Source organism: Coturnix japonica, chromosome 5 (genome assembly GCF_054131305.1).
Source record: "Coturnix japonica strain WE chromosome 5, WE-NBRP24, whole genome shotgun sequence".
Classification (NCBI taxonomy): Eukaryota; Metazoa; Chordata; class Aves; order Galliformes; family Phasianidae; genus Coturnix; species Coturnix japonica.
In genome coordinates this window covers 16,703,539-16,719,479 of record NC_140667.1, presented here as the reverse complement: position 1 = coordinate 16,719,479, position 15,941 = coordinate 16,703,539, and the positions used below count along the sequence as shown (strand labels likewise).

The 15,941-nt window shown below is 46.1% G+C and overlaps 1 protein-coding gene across 11 annotated transcripts in view; it reads right to left on the bottom strand.

Annotated features, from left to right (window-relative positions):
- Positions 1-931: 931 nt before the first annotated feature.
- Positions 932-15,941, bottom strand: part of LMO1 (LIM domain only 1) — a 218,901-nt gene continuing 203,891 nt past the window's right edge. For all 11 annotated transcript variants that reach the window (XM_085550149.1, XM_015864108.3, XM_015864113.3 and 8 more), the window contains 3 exons: positions 12,508-12,721; positions 3,112-3,237; positions 932-1,381 (listed from right to left, as the gene is read on the bottom strand). In XM_085550149.1, the coding sequence (XP_085406275.1) occupies positions 1,276-1,381; positions 3,112-3,237; positions 12,508-12,713 (438 nt within the window). In that variant the 5' untranslated portion in view covers positions 12,714-12,721 and the 3' untranslated portion in view covers positions 932-1,275. The remainder of the gene's footprint in view (positions 1,382-3,111; positions 3,238-12,507; positions 12,722-15,941) is intronic.

Below are 15,941 nucleotides of genomic sequence, written 5' to 3'. Positions count from 1 at the left end.
TAGCAGTAAAAAGGCTATCTGCTAATACTAAGTGATTAGAGCCTAAAATGCCATTTACTCTGCTCTGATTCCTTGAATGAATATTTATGCCAAGTGATGACTATAACACCATCAAAAGGTTCTCCTGCTCTGTTCTTTAGAGTGAAAGTGATTATTCAACAGCAGGTCTGCGCTCCAGTACTTGTTTCTATTAAGCAAATTTGCAGCGTTCAGACAAAAAATCCTGATTGCATCGTCCTCCTGGGAGTTTTATTTTTAAAGAACTCACACTCCCAGCACTCCCAAGGGCACATGCTGCTGCAGGTGGGCCATGTCCACAGTACAAGGACAGGAGAGGGTGACAGGGATGCTGCATAATTTCTCTATGGTATTTTGTGTGAGCCAACTCACATTTAACTGAACCTTTCAGGATAGGAAGGGATGGGCAACAATGCTCTGCGCTCTGCTCTCATGTCCCCAGCCCTAATTTCCTTGACACCACATTACCATGCTGACAGTGCCATAGAAGCCACTGAGATGTGATCTTAGTAGAGTTGTTTCAACTCACCCGTCCCAGTCACCACTCTCACCTCTCCATGAGCCATTCTTTTCTCCTGCACTGTCTTCTGCTCCTCTCTCCCCACCTCCTGGTTGTTGGTTGGCTTAATCTGTTGCATTGCAGAACATCAAGGAAAAAAAAAACAACAAACCACTTCTAACACTATTCTGCAGCACACCCTCATCCCAAACTGCTTCCTCCTTATCTTCCTTCCATCATCAGTTAATCATAAAAAAACTATTTTTGCCTTACAGCAGAGGAAAAATATTCAGTGTGCGACCCCCTGCTTCATTCACTCAGGTCCCAGGGATGTCTGTAGGTATGTTTAAAACCTGCTTATCATCAAGCCTAGGAAATATGGCCTTTTACCGCATTAACAAACCACAGCTAAGATGACCAGGAAACATTCATAATTTTTAATTCACACCAGTAATAAAATTGCATTACATTTTTCATAAAATAAATGTTCCAGTTTATATACAGAAAACAGACTGTACAGAGCCCTCCCCCAGACCCCGGAAACTCACAAACATACAGGCAATGCAGTGCTCAGCTAAGCAGGCACAACTGTACATCTAAAATTGTAACTGCTTTGTGTTGGGGTGGGGGGAAAGTACTACAATGTATATAGTCCTCTCTGGACCAGAATTAAAAAAATATTGCAGGCAAGCTGACAGACGGCTGGCTGCTGGCACGGCCGGGCGCCCATCCACAGTGCTCCAGCGAAGCAGGGATCGCTATTGAACCTGGGACTCGAAGCTCCCATTCAGCTGCCCTTCCTCATAGTCCATCTGACACAAGATCATGTTGTTCTTCAGGAAAAACTTGTCTCCCACACAGAATCTGGAAGACAGAAAGAATTAACTGGTTTCATTATGCACAGGAGTTTTGGCACTGGGTGATTTTATTATGGAAGGAAAGGACATTGCTGCTTGGAGCAGAGGGCAGCCAGGGGCTGAGGCAGCTGAGTGGGACATCCCTGCAGTACAGAGCCTGCGTGAGGCCTGTGCTGGTCCTGTGCTTCCCCAGCTCCCCCCGGTAAGGCATTATTTGCACTCATTTCCAGGCAAGGACTGGCTATTAAGTCCTTCCTCACCCCCTTGTGTACAGTGCTGAACAACAAATAGAAATTTCCTGATGGCTGGGCTCCTAACCTTTATCTTCATTGAGCGAAGGGCACCGCTCTCCATATACCATGTAAATTGTTCTGTTTGTATTGAAGTTGACAGAGAGGCTTGTGATATTTAACAATTTTATTTGACCATTAAGGTCAAAAAAGTTCCACATATAATATTGGAGAGGTGTAAATTGACAGCCCATAGCTTTTTCACCCCGCCTGCTTGCTAAAGATTTGGAAGCTCATCTTTTCTTCTTAAGATAACAAATAATGCCCTTTGAGCACGGTTCAGGGGATGCACTCTCCACCACACCAATGGGATGAGGACATTGCAGAGCCCACCACAGCCCCAAGTGCTGGGTCCCATCTTCATGGCTGGAAGGGGCTCTGAGCCCGCTCTTTTCTCTCTCTGCTTTACTAATTCTGAAATCCATCTATTTTTATTTCTGCATTAAAAAGCTAATAATCAATCTCACTTTGAATTAACAGCTTTTAAGCTGAGAGCTGTGCTGCGTACACACTCCTTAAAGCCACATGCCCCACCAGCAGGTCAGTCCCTCTAAGAACAGACACAGCTGACTGCATTCTGCTGCTCCTCATTACTCTGAGCCTAACAGAAGTCTCCAAAGAGAAATGTAGAAGTGACTCTTGCCCCCACCCCCCTGGCTGCCTCTCTCCAAACCTAGTTGTGTATTGAGGGGCTGGGGGTGTGTGTGGCACTGCCAGGAAGGGCCACTGGGCCCTGATGTCCTGGGAGAGAGGCTGGTTGCATAGGGAAGGGTGTGCCTCTTGGTACCTGCAAGCCCAGATTTGGAGAACGAGGCTAATGAAAACACAGCGTGCTCTGTATCAATATTAGATTTTGCACAGATGCATTTAACGCTCTGTACACAGACACGGCCTAATGAAGCTGGAAGAGAACTAAAGGAGAGGAGCCTTCACCACCAAATCCTTTTATAGCTGGAGAAGGAGGTGGGTGCCCCATCCCAAAGGTGCTTGGGCACCCACCTCTGCAGCTATTGCTCCATGTTGACCTAAACTCGTGGTTTTCGCTTCAGCTTCCCATGCTGCTGTTACAGGAATGCTTCTACACCATCCTTTGGGGCCGGAATCTCTAAAGGATAAGCCATGAAAGATTGTAGGGCGAGATCTAAAAGAACACAGCTCCCAGTCTGGAAATGAAACCTCGGCCGCACTGTGCCTTAGTAGGAGGGATGCGAGAGTAAAGTGAGGTTTGGCTACAAACCCTCACCCTCAGGGCTCCCTGTATCGCTGCCAGCTGGGACCACGGCACAGGAGCCGCGGACAGGAACGGTCCCGGAGCCGCTAGAGGTCAGTGCCGCCCGCTGCCGCCGTGCCGAGAGCCGGACATGGGCAGCAGCCGGCCGCACCTCCTCGGTGCTGTGCAGGGCCGGAACGTAACCCGTGTTGGTGCGTGCAATAACCGCGTCCTTACCGCTGGTTGCAGAGCTGACAGGCGAAGCAGTCCAAATGGTAAACATTATCTCTGGCCCTCATCACCATCTCAAAGGCAGGGATCAGCTTACTGCAGGCAGCGCAATTCCCGGTGGTACCAAAGAGCCTGCCAAAGAAGCGCGATCATTAGAAGCCATTTTAATTAAATGGTGGAAGGACTAATTAAGTGTAATTAGCGGTATCAAATACTGTATTGCACCAATAAATAGAAGTCGCGGTCTCCATTTCGCTGACCAACCAGTGTGCTGGAGCTCGGGCTAAAGCTGCCTGCTGAGCAGGCTGCGATCATCGAGACGAAAACTTCATTTGGACTGCACGCCCAGGGCTAATTTGCTGTCTAATGAAGAAAAGCATTAAACACTCGCAGCACAATTTTGGGGCTCACAAAATTTCAGTCAAAAGCCTCTTCTTGCCCCTGTGGCTCTGCCAGCCCAGCAGGCAGCACCGCCGTGCTGCCAGGGAAGAACCTTGCTCACTCACTGCTGAAAACACAGAAACACGCTTTCCCCGGTGATGGGTACAGCAGCAGTTTGCAAAGCTTCTGGAGGAGGGCAAGCCCTACTGCCTGGCTATGCATCCCTCCCGGGAGCAGCTCAGCCCTATACCAAGACCTGACCAGCGTGCTTTGCTTTTCCACTTCAGCTCCCCAGCCCTCGAGGACAGCCCCTCAGCACTAGAGGCTCTGCCATTTCCATCTTGTCTTTCACTATCAGTCTCTCCAGATGTCTGCTGCTGTTACAGCTCCCGCCGGGGACTCAGCCAAGACAGCAGAGTCCTCCCCCCGGCCCCATCTCTGAGCCATCCCCGCCAACCCACAGAATCACCGCCGCACAGACCAGTCATGGCGCCAATCGACAGACCAACAGCACCAGGTCAGTGTGTATGTGGTCAGCTGCTTTGCTCTGGGGATGACAAATACTCTCAGAGTGAGGTTGAATGGCCACTGTGCACCCCCGTTAGCCCTGTGTGTGCCACGCGCTGCTGCCCGCAGACAGATGCAGGCTCCTGGCTCGTTTCGAGCCATTGGTTCTGGCCAATTCCACAATGCACAGACCAGGAAAATCTATAACCAATTTCTAAACATGCAATTTGCCAAGCTGATCAATATTAATTATTACTGGCCAGTAATTGTGAACTACAACACTCAGCAATGTTATAGAAACCTTCACATAACTCCCACCCACACTGTGCTGTGCAACCAAAGCAAGTTTGCTCCCAAGCTAGAGGAAAGGCTGCCCTTGTTTGTCAGGTACCAGTGGACTTTCATTCCACCTAGTGGAAGAAGCCCAAGAGAGTCTTAAATCACAGAATGGCTTAGGTTAGAGGGGACTGCCTCCTACAGGAATGGGGCAATAACAGCTTCTCTAGGCAGCTGTGACAGTGCCTCACCACCCTGAGTAAAGAGCTCCTTCCTAACATCCAAACTAAATCTTCCCTCTTTTAGTTTAAAGCCATTCCTCTTTGTCCTGTCACCCTCAGACTGTGTAAAAAGTTGGTCCCCTCTCTTGCTTGTAAGCTCCTTGAAGCAGCAGCATGTTTTCCCCAAAACTTAAACAATGCACACTAAAAGGAAACACTTGAACTACTGGCATGGAGCCAGGAGTTGGACTCTATGATCCTTACAGGTCCCTTCCAACTTGGGACGTTCTATGATACTACGCTGCAGGATGGAAAAGTTGCAATGGGAGTAGTCCATACTCTTCCCCTGAGACTCCATCATTCGAGGACTGAAGGAGAAGGGAAAACCCCAGCTCTACAGTTCCAGCAGCTGCCTTGCCCTGCCAAATTCAGGCCATGCAACCTACTGTGGGAGCTCCTTCCTTCCCATGGGCCAACACTGCAGCAGCAGGCTGGGAAATGCTGCGCCAAGATGCACCCGGCTCTGCACCCTGCAGTGCTCGGCCCCCATCCAGCACTGTCCACAAATCAGGCGCAGCACAGCCCCCTGCCCCCTCCCCTGCATGAGTGGCTCCCTTCAGCACGGCAAGACCTGGCGGCTTTGTGGGGTTTTGTCACTGTCACAAAACCAGGCGTGCGTTTTTAGAGCTCCCAAGTCACAGTAAACTCAAAAAAAATGAGCCCAATCCATTAGACGGGGAGACTGGGAGGTTAATCCTAGATTTGCTCTGTGCCCAGCGCTGCTACGAGCACAAGTGTAAAATATCCATTATTCATTAGCATCACCGTTGTGTGGAGCTCAATCTAGATTAAACAAAATAAAGGGGCCCCAGACAGCACCATTTGCATTGTTAAGCAGGCGCTTTTCTTCAGCCTTCAAATAGGAGACTTTTCTAAATGGAAATGATGGGGAAATTTGGACAGATGTTCACTTAACTATTTAAACAGTTAGCTTAAGAAACATGAAAAATGTATTTGGCATCGTGTTCACCTGTCTCCTTTCAGGGGGTTGGGGGTGCACCAATTGTTAAACAGCTCTGACTGTTTGCATAAGATCTACAGCTTATGTTCAGTCCGGCTGAAACCGCGTCGCCTCCCGATGTCTACACAGCCCCGATGCACAGCCAGCCCATGTGCTGATCTTTTCCTCTTCTAGCAAGTTTCACAACTCTCTGTCCCTGCCCTTCCCAACCGGTGAGCATTTCACACTTATTCCAGCACTCCCTGATTGGAATCTGCTTCCCAGAGAGCCATTTAGAGCCCTGTGTATTCAGCACGCTTCTAAAAATACGCTGCGGTTTGTAGCTCAATGAGCAAGAAATGAACATTTTGCTTTTCTTCGAGGAGATTAAAAAAAATGAATGCAGACTTTTGCCTTTCTTTTTTTTGCTTACTTGTGACGAACCTGCACCTCTGACCCCTCCTTACCCAGCACCAACTGGAGCTGAAACCTGAGGTGGGGAAAGCCTAGCGTTGCAGGAGGAGGGAGTGCATGAAACCCCTCCACCATGAGCCCCATCTGTGGGTAAATTCCAAATAACCCCACACGAACAAACTGATCTGCAGCCTGTCCCCCAGGCACCTTCACAACAGATGCGATGCTCTCTCACACACTCACACACACAAAGTTCAAGCACTTCAGAAAAAATCTGTCAGGAGATGCTCAGCAGCTACTTACCAGCTTGGTACCAATAGCTTAAAAGAAGCTGGAAATATAGAAAGGTTTTGCTCTGGAGCTGTTTTGCTGCTTTTAAAAACAGCAGTTATATATATGTATATATATATTTTAAATCTCCTTTTTTGAAGTTAAAAGGCATCGATTTTAAAGCACAGATTTATTCCCCTTTATGTAACAAGAAGACCTAGCCAGCTTGTAAATAAGCACAGACTATGCAGATTTAAAATTTAACACAATTAAACTTTTACCCTGTGGTAGTAATTATGTTTAATGGCTCTTAGCCTGAACTTAACCACGTCTATTGTTGTCAGCCAGTCTAAAAGCAGGAGTTTGTCCAAGGACAATTTTCTGTAGTTTATAGGCACACTAAAAACCTCGCTACACACTGTTCTCATTGGCCGCTGATGTCAGTGTGCATAGTAAAAATTAAAGCTAATTGGCATACAGGAGCAGCAGTGAATGCAAATGAATTAATGGGAAACGAGGGGAGCACTCCTGGAAGCAGCATGCAATGACTGAAGGGTGCTTTTTAGGTAAAGGCTTGTTTGCGCTCCAGAGTAGCCTTCTGCACGATAACACAGACTTCACCAGCTCTGAAAATACACATGAACTTGATTCCAAGCATACTAAAGTCACTGGCACCCTGCAGATCTGGGAGGGGGGGCAGGGGCTGGGGGGAAACAGAATGGCAAAGAGTCCATATTGTAGGAAAATGGGAAAGAATGCCTCATACGATGACTTTAAGTTTGGTACCTCTTTACAGACTTTTTTCCTTCTCAAGCCAAATTGTGCCATTAGGCTGAACTGGGAACTCTGTTATTTACTTCTGTCAGCTCTAGAAACAGCAATCTGTGCTACAAGGAGGGTGTCCCTGCTCCTTATCTTTCCTCTGGCCTGGTGGCTGCTACCTAGTAGCTGACCATCAAGAAAGAGGAATAACATCTTCCCTTGGTACAGAGAGAAAATGTTGGAGCTGCTGACTTCAATAAAGGAAACAAAGAACAGGAATGAGGACAGACAAATGAAAATAATGAATGGTACACAATGGATGGGTTGGGACTTTCCAATTTTTTAAACATTTCTTTCCTAAGTAACACAAGTTCAAAATTCAACTGCTGAGCTGAGACTGAGAATTCCCCCAAAACAATAGGTTTTGTCAACAAAAAAACCTAATAATTATGAACTCAAAAAAGGTCTAAACACTTATCTACAAAGAAGTATCTACTTTTTCTTTTTACATGTAAGTATCATAGAATCATTAAGGTTGTAAAAGACCATTAAGATCATCTAATCTAACCACCAACCCAAACCCACCATGCTCACTATCCATGTCCCTCAGGGCCACAGCTCCATGTTTCCTGATCACCTCCAGGGACAGTGACTCCACCACCTCCCTGAGCACCCCGTACCACCACCTCACCACTCTTTTGGAGAAGAAATTTTTTCTAATATCCAGCCTGAACCTCCCCTGGTGCAACCTGACATCATTCCATCTCATCCTATCACTGTTACTTAAGTACAAGGCAGACCCAAAACTCAGTGCTAGAAAAAGAGGATTTCCTACCTTACAATTTGAAACAGACAAACAAGTAGCCATTAGCAGCTCACAATTAATATTTTTTCTGTCTGAGGATACTGAAAATATGCTGAGCCACAGCCTGACTTGACCAGAGTACTGAACACGCCAGTAATTGCAGGGAAGCCTGAACATCACTTGACAAGATGAAAAAGGTGAACCTTAAAAACAAGCTTGAGGACCCAAACTTTCATATAATCAGAATTTGTGTAACACTCAGCAAAAGCCCTGACAATGGGCACTTCAGCACAGTACATACACATAAGCTGGGACACCCTCCTCTCCAAGACATCACTGCCAATGCTGCAGGGGGACATCATGTCAGAGGGGGCAGAAGAGGTGCCTTTTGATACTAATGAAGCTGGTCAAGCTGTCCTCCTGTGATGCCTTCAGGTTCGGCCCTGAGGAACTTCCATCTTGCGTGCCCAAGGGTTTGTCATTCATGGGCAGCGTAATGGGAGGACTTGAACCACTCAGTATCACAGCCCTCTGGCTGTGTGATCACACTAGCTCTGAGATCACTGGCCATAAACTTCAAGGTTGCTCAAGGGCATATGTTTCCAGCTGAAGAATGCATATGGATGTTCACTTATTTTTCTTCCTTTTGTCTCTTCCTCTGTATTCTCATAACAATATTAACAGCGGGGCTGGGACTGCTAACAGGTAGAAGTTCTTGTCTTCCTCCCCTGTCCACCTTTCTGTGGCAGAACTGATGCCACTGACCCAAAAACCCATCTTGGCTGCCCCTACACTACTGAACACCTGGGGTACAGCATCCTCGTAGGGGAGTTTGAAAGCAGCAGTCAGCAAACTGCAAGTTTCAAAGCCCAAGAGGCGTGTCAGCATTCCACAGCTGGGAAGTAATATTCCCCAAAAGCTTTTCACCTCACTGAGAGGTTGTGGAGAGGGAAGGAAAAAAAAAAAAAAAAAAAAAAAAAAGCAAGCAAGCAAACAAACCAAGCATTGCTTGTTTATCCTGAAGAGTATTGGCTGTGAGAAACTCCTGGATCAGCTGCCATGGAAAAAAATAATAAAAATCTGTGCTTTAACATCACAAAGCAGAGCAATGCTGCCAAGACACATTGTATTTGGAGCCTAATTAATCCTCCTTAATCTGTATAGACACCAAGAGCACAAGTAAGGGTGTCCTATGTAGCTTACAAGTCGCTCACTGTTGTGATGCAAGAGCAGCACTTCAGTTTAGCAACACTGTGGGCTCTGGGCAGACAGCACATGTTCACCACGCTGCACTGATACCTCCCACAGTAGAGCTGGGGAGTATTTTATTGCACCAGGAGCAACACCTGGAGCTGCATGCAGCCCCTGATCTGCACATTATGCCATGTCCCAGAGCAGCCTCCTCGACAGCATTTGCTTATCAGAAATAATTAGAGGTAGGAACGCTGGAACCGTGATTATGAAACAAATGGTAAATCTATTTGCTCAGATGAAATGTATCGAAAGCTACATCTTGGCACAGCTGGAGACTGAGGAGATACTGCAAGGATAACAACTCGAGATCCAATTTCATCTTTCATGATTAAAAAATGAGCAAGAAAGTGTTTTATGAAATGTGAAGGTTAACAAATGTTCCTTCGCAAGCAATGATGACAGTTTATCTTTTGAAACAAATGATCAGGCCATAGTCTGCTAGTGACTCCTGAAATACAGTGGGTAGGCTTCCCCAAGAAGTGTTCCTGTATGTAAGTACCTACACCTTGGTGCCCCTGTGCTGAAGAAAGGGGTGTGCTGCCTGGTGCTGGGGGGTGTCATGGCATGGGAAGGAGCTGGCTTGCCGCAGGTGTGTAGACCAAGCCCCAGCACAGGGTGGGGAAAGCACACTGTATGCAGAGCAAAGCTCATGATCCTGAACTAAATGCTTAGCTGGGGGGCAAATGCAAAGACACCAGTCTATAAAGAGACAAAGAAGCAGCAGTGTTCTCCTGACCATTACACAACAGCATTCCTTTTGGACTTCAGATTAGAAAGATGCAGATATTTACATTTATGGGCTCCAAATCAGTCCAACCTTTAATTTTTTCAAGCGATGGTCCATGTACTAAGTAGCAGCATAATATGTGACACCGCTATTATTCACAGAGAGGTAGTCAGCTCCTTTGGCTGTCCTCTGAAGTACTCACTTCTTGGTATAAACACAGTGTGAGGTACAAAACCTTATTTTTAGCAATGAGTTCTGCTAAAATTTGACGAGTAGAACAAATATCGTGAGTTGTTTAGCGAGGTGAAAAAGCTGTGGGTTGAGGCTCTAAGACTATTAAAGAGAAGGAATTAAGTATGATGGAAGTGGGTAATTCTCCAAGAAGAAAAATTCAAATTACCAGGACTGACAGTAGAGAGGATGGTGACAGCAACTTTCGTACCTTCTATTCATAGAACTAATAGCTAAAATTGAGAGAGAAAAAAATACGTGTGGAAGACAACAGGAGATGTTTTAAGGTAAAAAACTGTTTTATACTTCCATAAAATATGGGAGTATATGGCATTGGCCCTTGTTGCTGAATGTGTTCCACAGCAGCAGGAGGACAGAACCTAGCAGTGCAGCTGAAACCTCTAAGTGATCATTGACTTGAGTTTGTTCATTAGCAAGAGCACAACCCATCACAGCTGCAAAACTGTCCAAACATCTGAATGCAAGCCAATCACTGTGTTGCGGAACTGATGCTCCTCCTTCTGACCCAACTCTTGGTCAAATTTGCTAGGTTGTGACAATTACAACACACCACCCAGCAGCAACAGCTAAGGTAGAATACAAGTAGTGATCAAAAGTGCTCTAACAGACTGCATTAAGATAGGAGAAAAATACTTAAAGCAGGATGTGGGATGCTTCCTGGGGTCTGCAATCCTGGCTTTATTCCTACCTTGAGCACAGAATTCTGGTGTGTCCCAAGAAGCCTTGCCACCCTTGGCCCTGATAGAAGATCATGGATTGAATTTTTCTTCTTCCAAGAAGCATTCTCAGGATAAGCCATGGAAAAAAAAAAAAAAAAAAAAAAAAAAGAAAAAAAAAAAAAGATGCCCCACAACTGCAGCGATAAAAAAGTTCTTCTAAGTTTAACAACATCAATAGTACTTTATTTTGGCACTCTAATGCGTCTGATTTGATGATACATATTATTTTTGTTATGAAACTGTAGCAAATGAAAATCAATATGGTGCTCCTTAAATGGTTGAGACACAAAGTAGCTTATGGGTCTTGAAAAGCGAATGTAAATGGCATCACTGCCCAGCTGAAGAATTTCTAGCAGTATTCTGTAACTCATGGATCAACACTGTATTTATCTTCCAGGTCAGATTTAAAAAAAAATACATTGTATATCAAGTGCACTTACAACAAAGTCTGGAGAAGTGATAAATAATGAAGAGAAGGATGACTGATGGAGAGACCAGAACTGCTTGGCAGGCTGGGTGCAAACAAGATATGTGTTTTAATAAGACCATCTATAAAGAAACACTCCAGAAACTAATGCACCCTATACCTTGTGGAAGGAAAACTATTCCTAGAAGAAGCTCTTCTGAAAGACTTAGGGGGTCCCTATGAATGCATTCCAACTGTGAGCAAAAGTCCTTATGTCAGAAGGATGTTTTTTTGTATGTTGCCTCAAAGAAAGGGAAATGGCAGCTCCCAAATGGCAGCTATTAGATACCTGTCTTCTTTTTGGCTCAGTTTCTTGTTTTAGAGAGAGAAACTTGGTAGTGAAAGTTTTGCTGAGAAAATATTTATAAAAGATTTTCAGGAATATATGAAGGACCTGATCACTAACTACCTAGGCACCCTCTGCACACCAAAGGTTAGCCAGCAACTCAGCTCCTGTTCTGAAACCAGCATGGTGGTTTATGTTGTGCTGGCTGAGTTTGCTCAAGAAATATTAGCAGTCCTTTAGGAAAAAAACACAACACATTAGCTGGAGACCAAGTACACTCTCACTCTTCCAGATGAAAAATGAAGCAAAACTTGGAGGGTTTTGCAGTGCGACCCTTGTAAGAATGTTTCCATTAGGGCTGCTGCTGTATTAAAATTCATTTGTGTTTATCAGAATTGGTTTGTAAAAACAAACAAACAAACAAAAAAAAAAAACAACCAACCAAACCATACACACCAGGCAAAAAAAAAAAAAAGCTCTGTTGTTACACATTGCAGACACATACTGACAGGGTAGCTCCAACTCAAGAGTTGGTCTCTGCAGACCTCCTCAAAAACAACAACAACAAAAAAAATCTGAAGTTGATCTGTAATTTTGGAGTGTTTGGCTCTGTTTACTTAGCAAAGAGACAAGAGTCCCCTGGGAAGAGTCTTACTGAATACAAGCACCAAAAGTCTATCTAAAAGCAAGCAGTGAAAGCAAAAAGGAAAAGGTAAAAGCCTGGTCAAGGCAGGAGTGTAACATCATAAATACTAAGGAAGAATTAAAACTCCCCTCTTTACTTTCTCTGAAAGCACTTCTTGCTTTTGTTGAGGTGAAACAGTAGAGTTAAGTCATGTCCTTTTCCTAACTTGAGCTAAAAACAGGCTGATACCTCCCTGACTATGCAATACATGAAGTGCAAACCAAAGACCATGCACAGACAGGGAAGGACCACCAGACTCTCTGTGGCAGGGCCAATCATGCACGCATACACGTTTTCATAGTAGGGGCTAGAAAGGCAAACAGCTGGCAGCGAACTGAGGTGCTTGGGAAGAGCCCACGCTATGTTCCTCTGTTTACCTCAGGTAATCTCTGCGGCAAAGGATGAGATTTGCTTTTGTGTAAAGGGTTGATCCAACCTCTCCAAGACGACAGTCGCAGCAGGCACACTTCAGGCAGTCTTCGTGCCAGTACTTATCCAGGGCCTTCAGCAGGTACCGGTCCTTGATCTTCCGGTTGCAGCCAGCACAGCCCTTCTGCTTCCCCTTGGGTTGTACGGATAACATCGGCACACCTGCAACACAACCAGACAGCGGGGTTACAAGATGTTCAGACAACTTGAACAGGTTTCCTGCACTTGGGGCAGTGCTGGGAGCAGCAGTGAAATCCGTGAGCAAATTCTGCTGCTGCTCCCACTGCAAGGAGCTCATGCTGCAAGAAGGCGGTGGTCAGAGGAACTTCATTTGCTGTCGCATAGTAGGTAGGAACATGACGCCTGCAGGAGCACGTTTTTTTTCCCCAAAGGTAGGGCTGACAAAGCAACACACTTTTGATTATTATTATGTATCAACATTTTGCAGCAGAACCAACCCACAGCAATTCTAACGTTTGTTTTTCCTTCATTAGCAGTGCCCTTGCATCATTAATTGCCCATGACAGATCAGAAGGGCCAAGTGTGTGCATCCCTGCCCTGAGCCATCCAACACCTTGTCTGGATGTAGCTGCAGGGAAAGGAGAGGTGTGGGTGCAAAGCTGGGGCATGTCACTGATTCTCCTCCTTCGTAATCCCCACTGGAGACACAGGTTTAACCAACACAAAGCAGATGAGAGGGGACGTGGTGGCTGGGCTGGCAGCATCACTAGTTGTATGCTCTTACCCAAAGTTCCTGTAGCAAGCTGGATGTCCCAGAAAGTAACAGCTTGATAATGGAAATATTAGCAGTCCCTTGGCCCAAGCAGAACAAGCCAGTGCTACTGCAGTAAGTGACATTTGCTGCTTTCCTTAAAAGCCAGGGTGACCTGGTGGTGGTGGCTAATGCGCAGCCCATGTAAAACCCACAGCTCGTACAATAATAATTGCTTTGTCAGAGCTGCGAGCAGACGACAATAGCACTTAAGACACCTCCATGCCAACAGCGAGGCATCGATCTGGTTGTTATCAAAGTGGTCCCAGCAGCACGGAGACGGGTCAAGTAACATTGGAGAACTCTCCAGACTTAAAGAGCCCTCCTGCTCGTCGCTGCGACACCGGCAAAGTCAACACTGGCAAATTTCTGATGTCAGTGGCAAATACGCAATAATGAAGTGAAAACTTAAACCTGTTTTTAAGCAGCACACGTGCAATCCAGGATGACACAAATGGGGGTTTCAAAATGCTGGGTCTGGGTAACTGGAGCCCATTGAGCCCTCCTGCCTCTCCGCCATTTCGGTTCCCTGTTCCTCCAAGCACTCCATTGTCTTAGGAGAGGCTTCCGCCAAGAAGGGGAATGTACCACTTTGATTTTCTTCTAATAACTAGCAAAGGAACAGATATATATATTTTTAAACAGTACCTTAAGCAAGGAAAAAAGCAAAGTATTTGGTCAGTGTTCAGCAGGGGGCTTTCTAATGAAAAAAGGTACCATTTCAGAGATCATATGATGTTCAAAGCTGCTATTCCCACTCAGATAATAACGAGCAAGGTCAGCCTCCGCTGGTCAGGTTCAGTGTTTTGAAATTACATCCTGGTCTGTGAGGTTCCCTGCGCCGGCCCAGCGCCGCGGAGCACACACACACCGGGCCGAGCAGCAGCTGCAATTAGCTGGTGAGCTGACACAGCAGGCAAGGCGTGAAACAAAATTTCAAAAACTGCCAAACTCCATCAGCACGGGCTCCTCGCATGCCTGCCATGTCATTTCCAAGCAACAAGAGAGCAGCATCTCAGAAGCTTAACCCCTTTCGCAGTCGGAGGTGTGTGGAAAGAGGGCACGGCCAGCACTGAACCCCAGTTTCCTCCTCCCGCCTCCTTCCAGGAAACCATGAACAGGCCGGGCTTTGCAGGCAGAAGCCACCACCTGCAGAGCTTCTCATCCTTTCTGGAAATTTCCCCACTGCAAAAACACAATACTGCTTTGTTCCTCTACACAGATTTTTTTCCACCAAGATCCCACAATCAGTTAGGCAACATGGGGCCCTAACCAGGAGGAAGGGCTCACCCCAGCAAATGCACCCAGAAGGTAAAGAGCAGCAGTGCAGAGCTAGGAAAATGAACAGAGCAGCACTCATCCACTGACATACATGACGATGGGGAATGCTGACTGGACACTACATTCCAAAAGGACCATCCGGTTGCACTCCATGGTGCTCACCTTCCATCGCTATCTTTGCTTAAGAGCGGTGGATGAAGCCTTTCTATACTTGGCTGCCTATGCTCCCTTCTTTGCCCTTTACAACTTAATAGACTTGCTGCTGGTTAATACAAAACAAAACCTGTTCTGAGTGCTCAGAGCTCCAATGCACATTAAAAAATTATAGACGCCACCTCTGGACATACTGAAATTTATGGCTGTGTCTAAAGAGGCTGTTATTGCAGTCAGTAATCTAAACTTTACCTCTGTACACAGGCGGGCAAACCAGCTGTAATCAGCCCGTATCTTCTCAGCTGGGGTCTTCCTGCAAAATTATTCTGCTGGCTTTGTAAGACAAGCATCTACTAAGCACACCTCCAAGTTTTTCTAGCCTGTTTTACTGACATTTCTATTCAACACAGTAATCGGTTGCAACTCCTCTAAGGGCACTGCTCATAAAGCCTTGTTTCTAAGACAGCCCCTCAACCTTTCCTATAGATGTAGGACCTTCTAAAAGCAGTTATCTGCGATGGTCCTAAGGCATACATCTCTGCAGTGCGCTGATCTGCATGAGAGCAGAACACACAGAAGCTCACCACCTGATTTCTTGAATGCAACTCTAAAGGTTAATTGGTCTGGAAGAGCGATGTGGGACCGCTGGCTAACGATAGGTGCCTGGAGGCTTTGCAGCCTTGCTGTTCTTTCTGCAGGCAAGTGCAGAGCAGGTGACACCAGCGGGACTTCTCAGCCCACTTTGGCACTGAGGGGCTGCGGGAAGCACTGCCACCACTGCCTCTGTGGGATGGGATGGAGAGCAGCGAGCAGCATCCAGGAGTTCAGCTACAGGAGGACCTCCTCCAGCTCCCCCAGGAGCCGGCCGAGTCCTCCATTTGCCATTTATGACAGCTAATTAGTTATTCTATTCCAAATCTTTGCTTTAAATAAAAGAACTAATTATACACAAAGGTCAGTCCCCCACCTCCTGTGAAGCACACATAATTGGCTTATTTCTCCAACACTGTGTGTATGTTTCACACAATGCTTTCGGGCAGATGGCTTTAACTCTTTCCCTCAGCAAGTTTTCTCTCTTTTGTTCTGGTTTGGGTTTTTGTTTGTTTGCTTGTTGCTTAAAGTTTCCTTCTCGTTAGCTACCTCTCCCATAAAAGCTTGCTCAAAAACAAAGCAGAG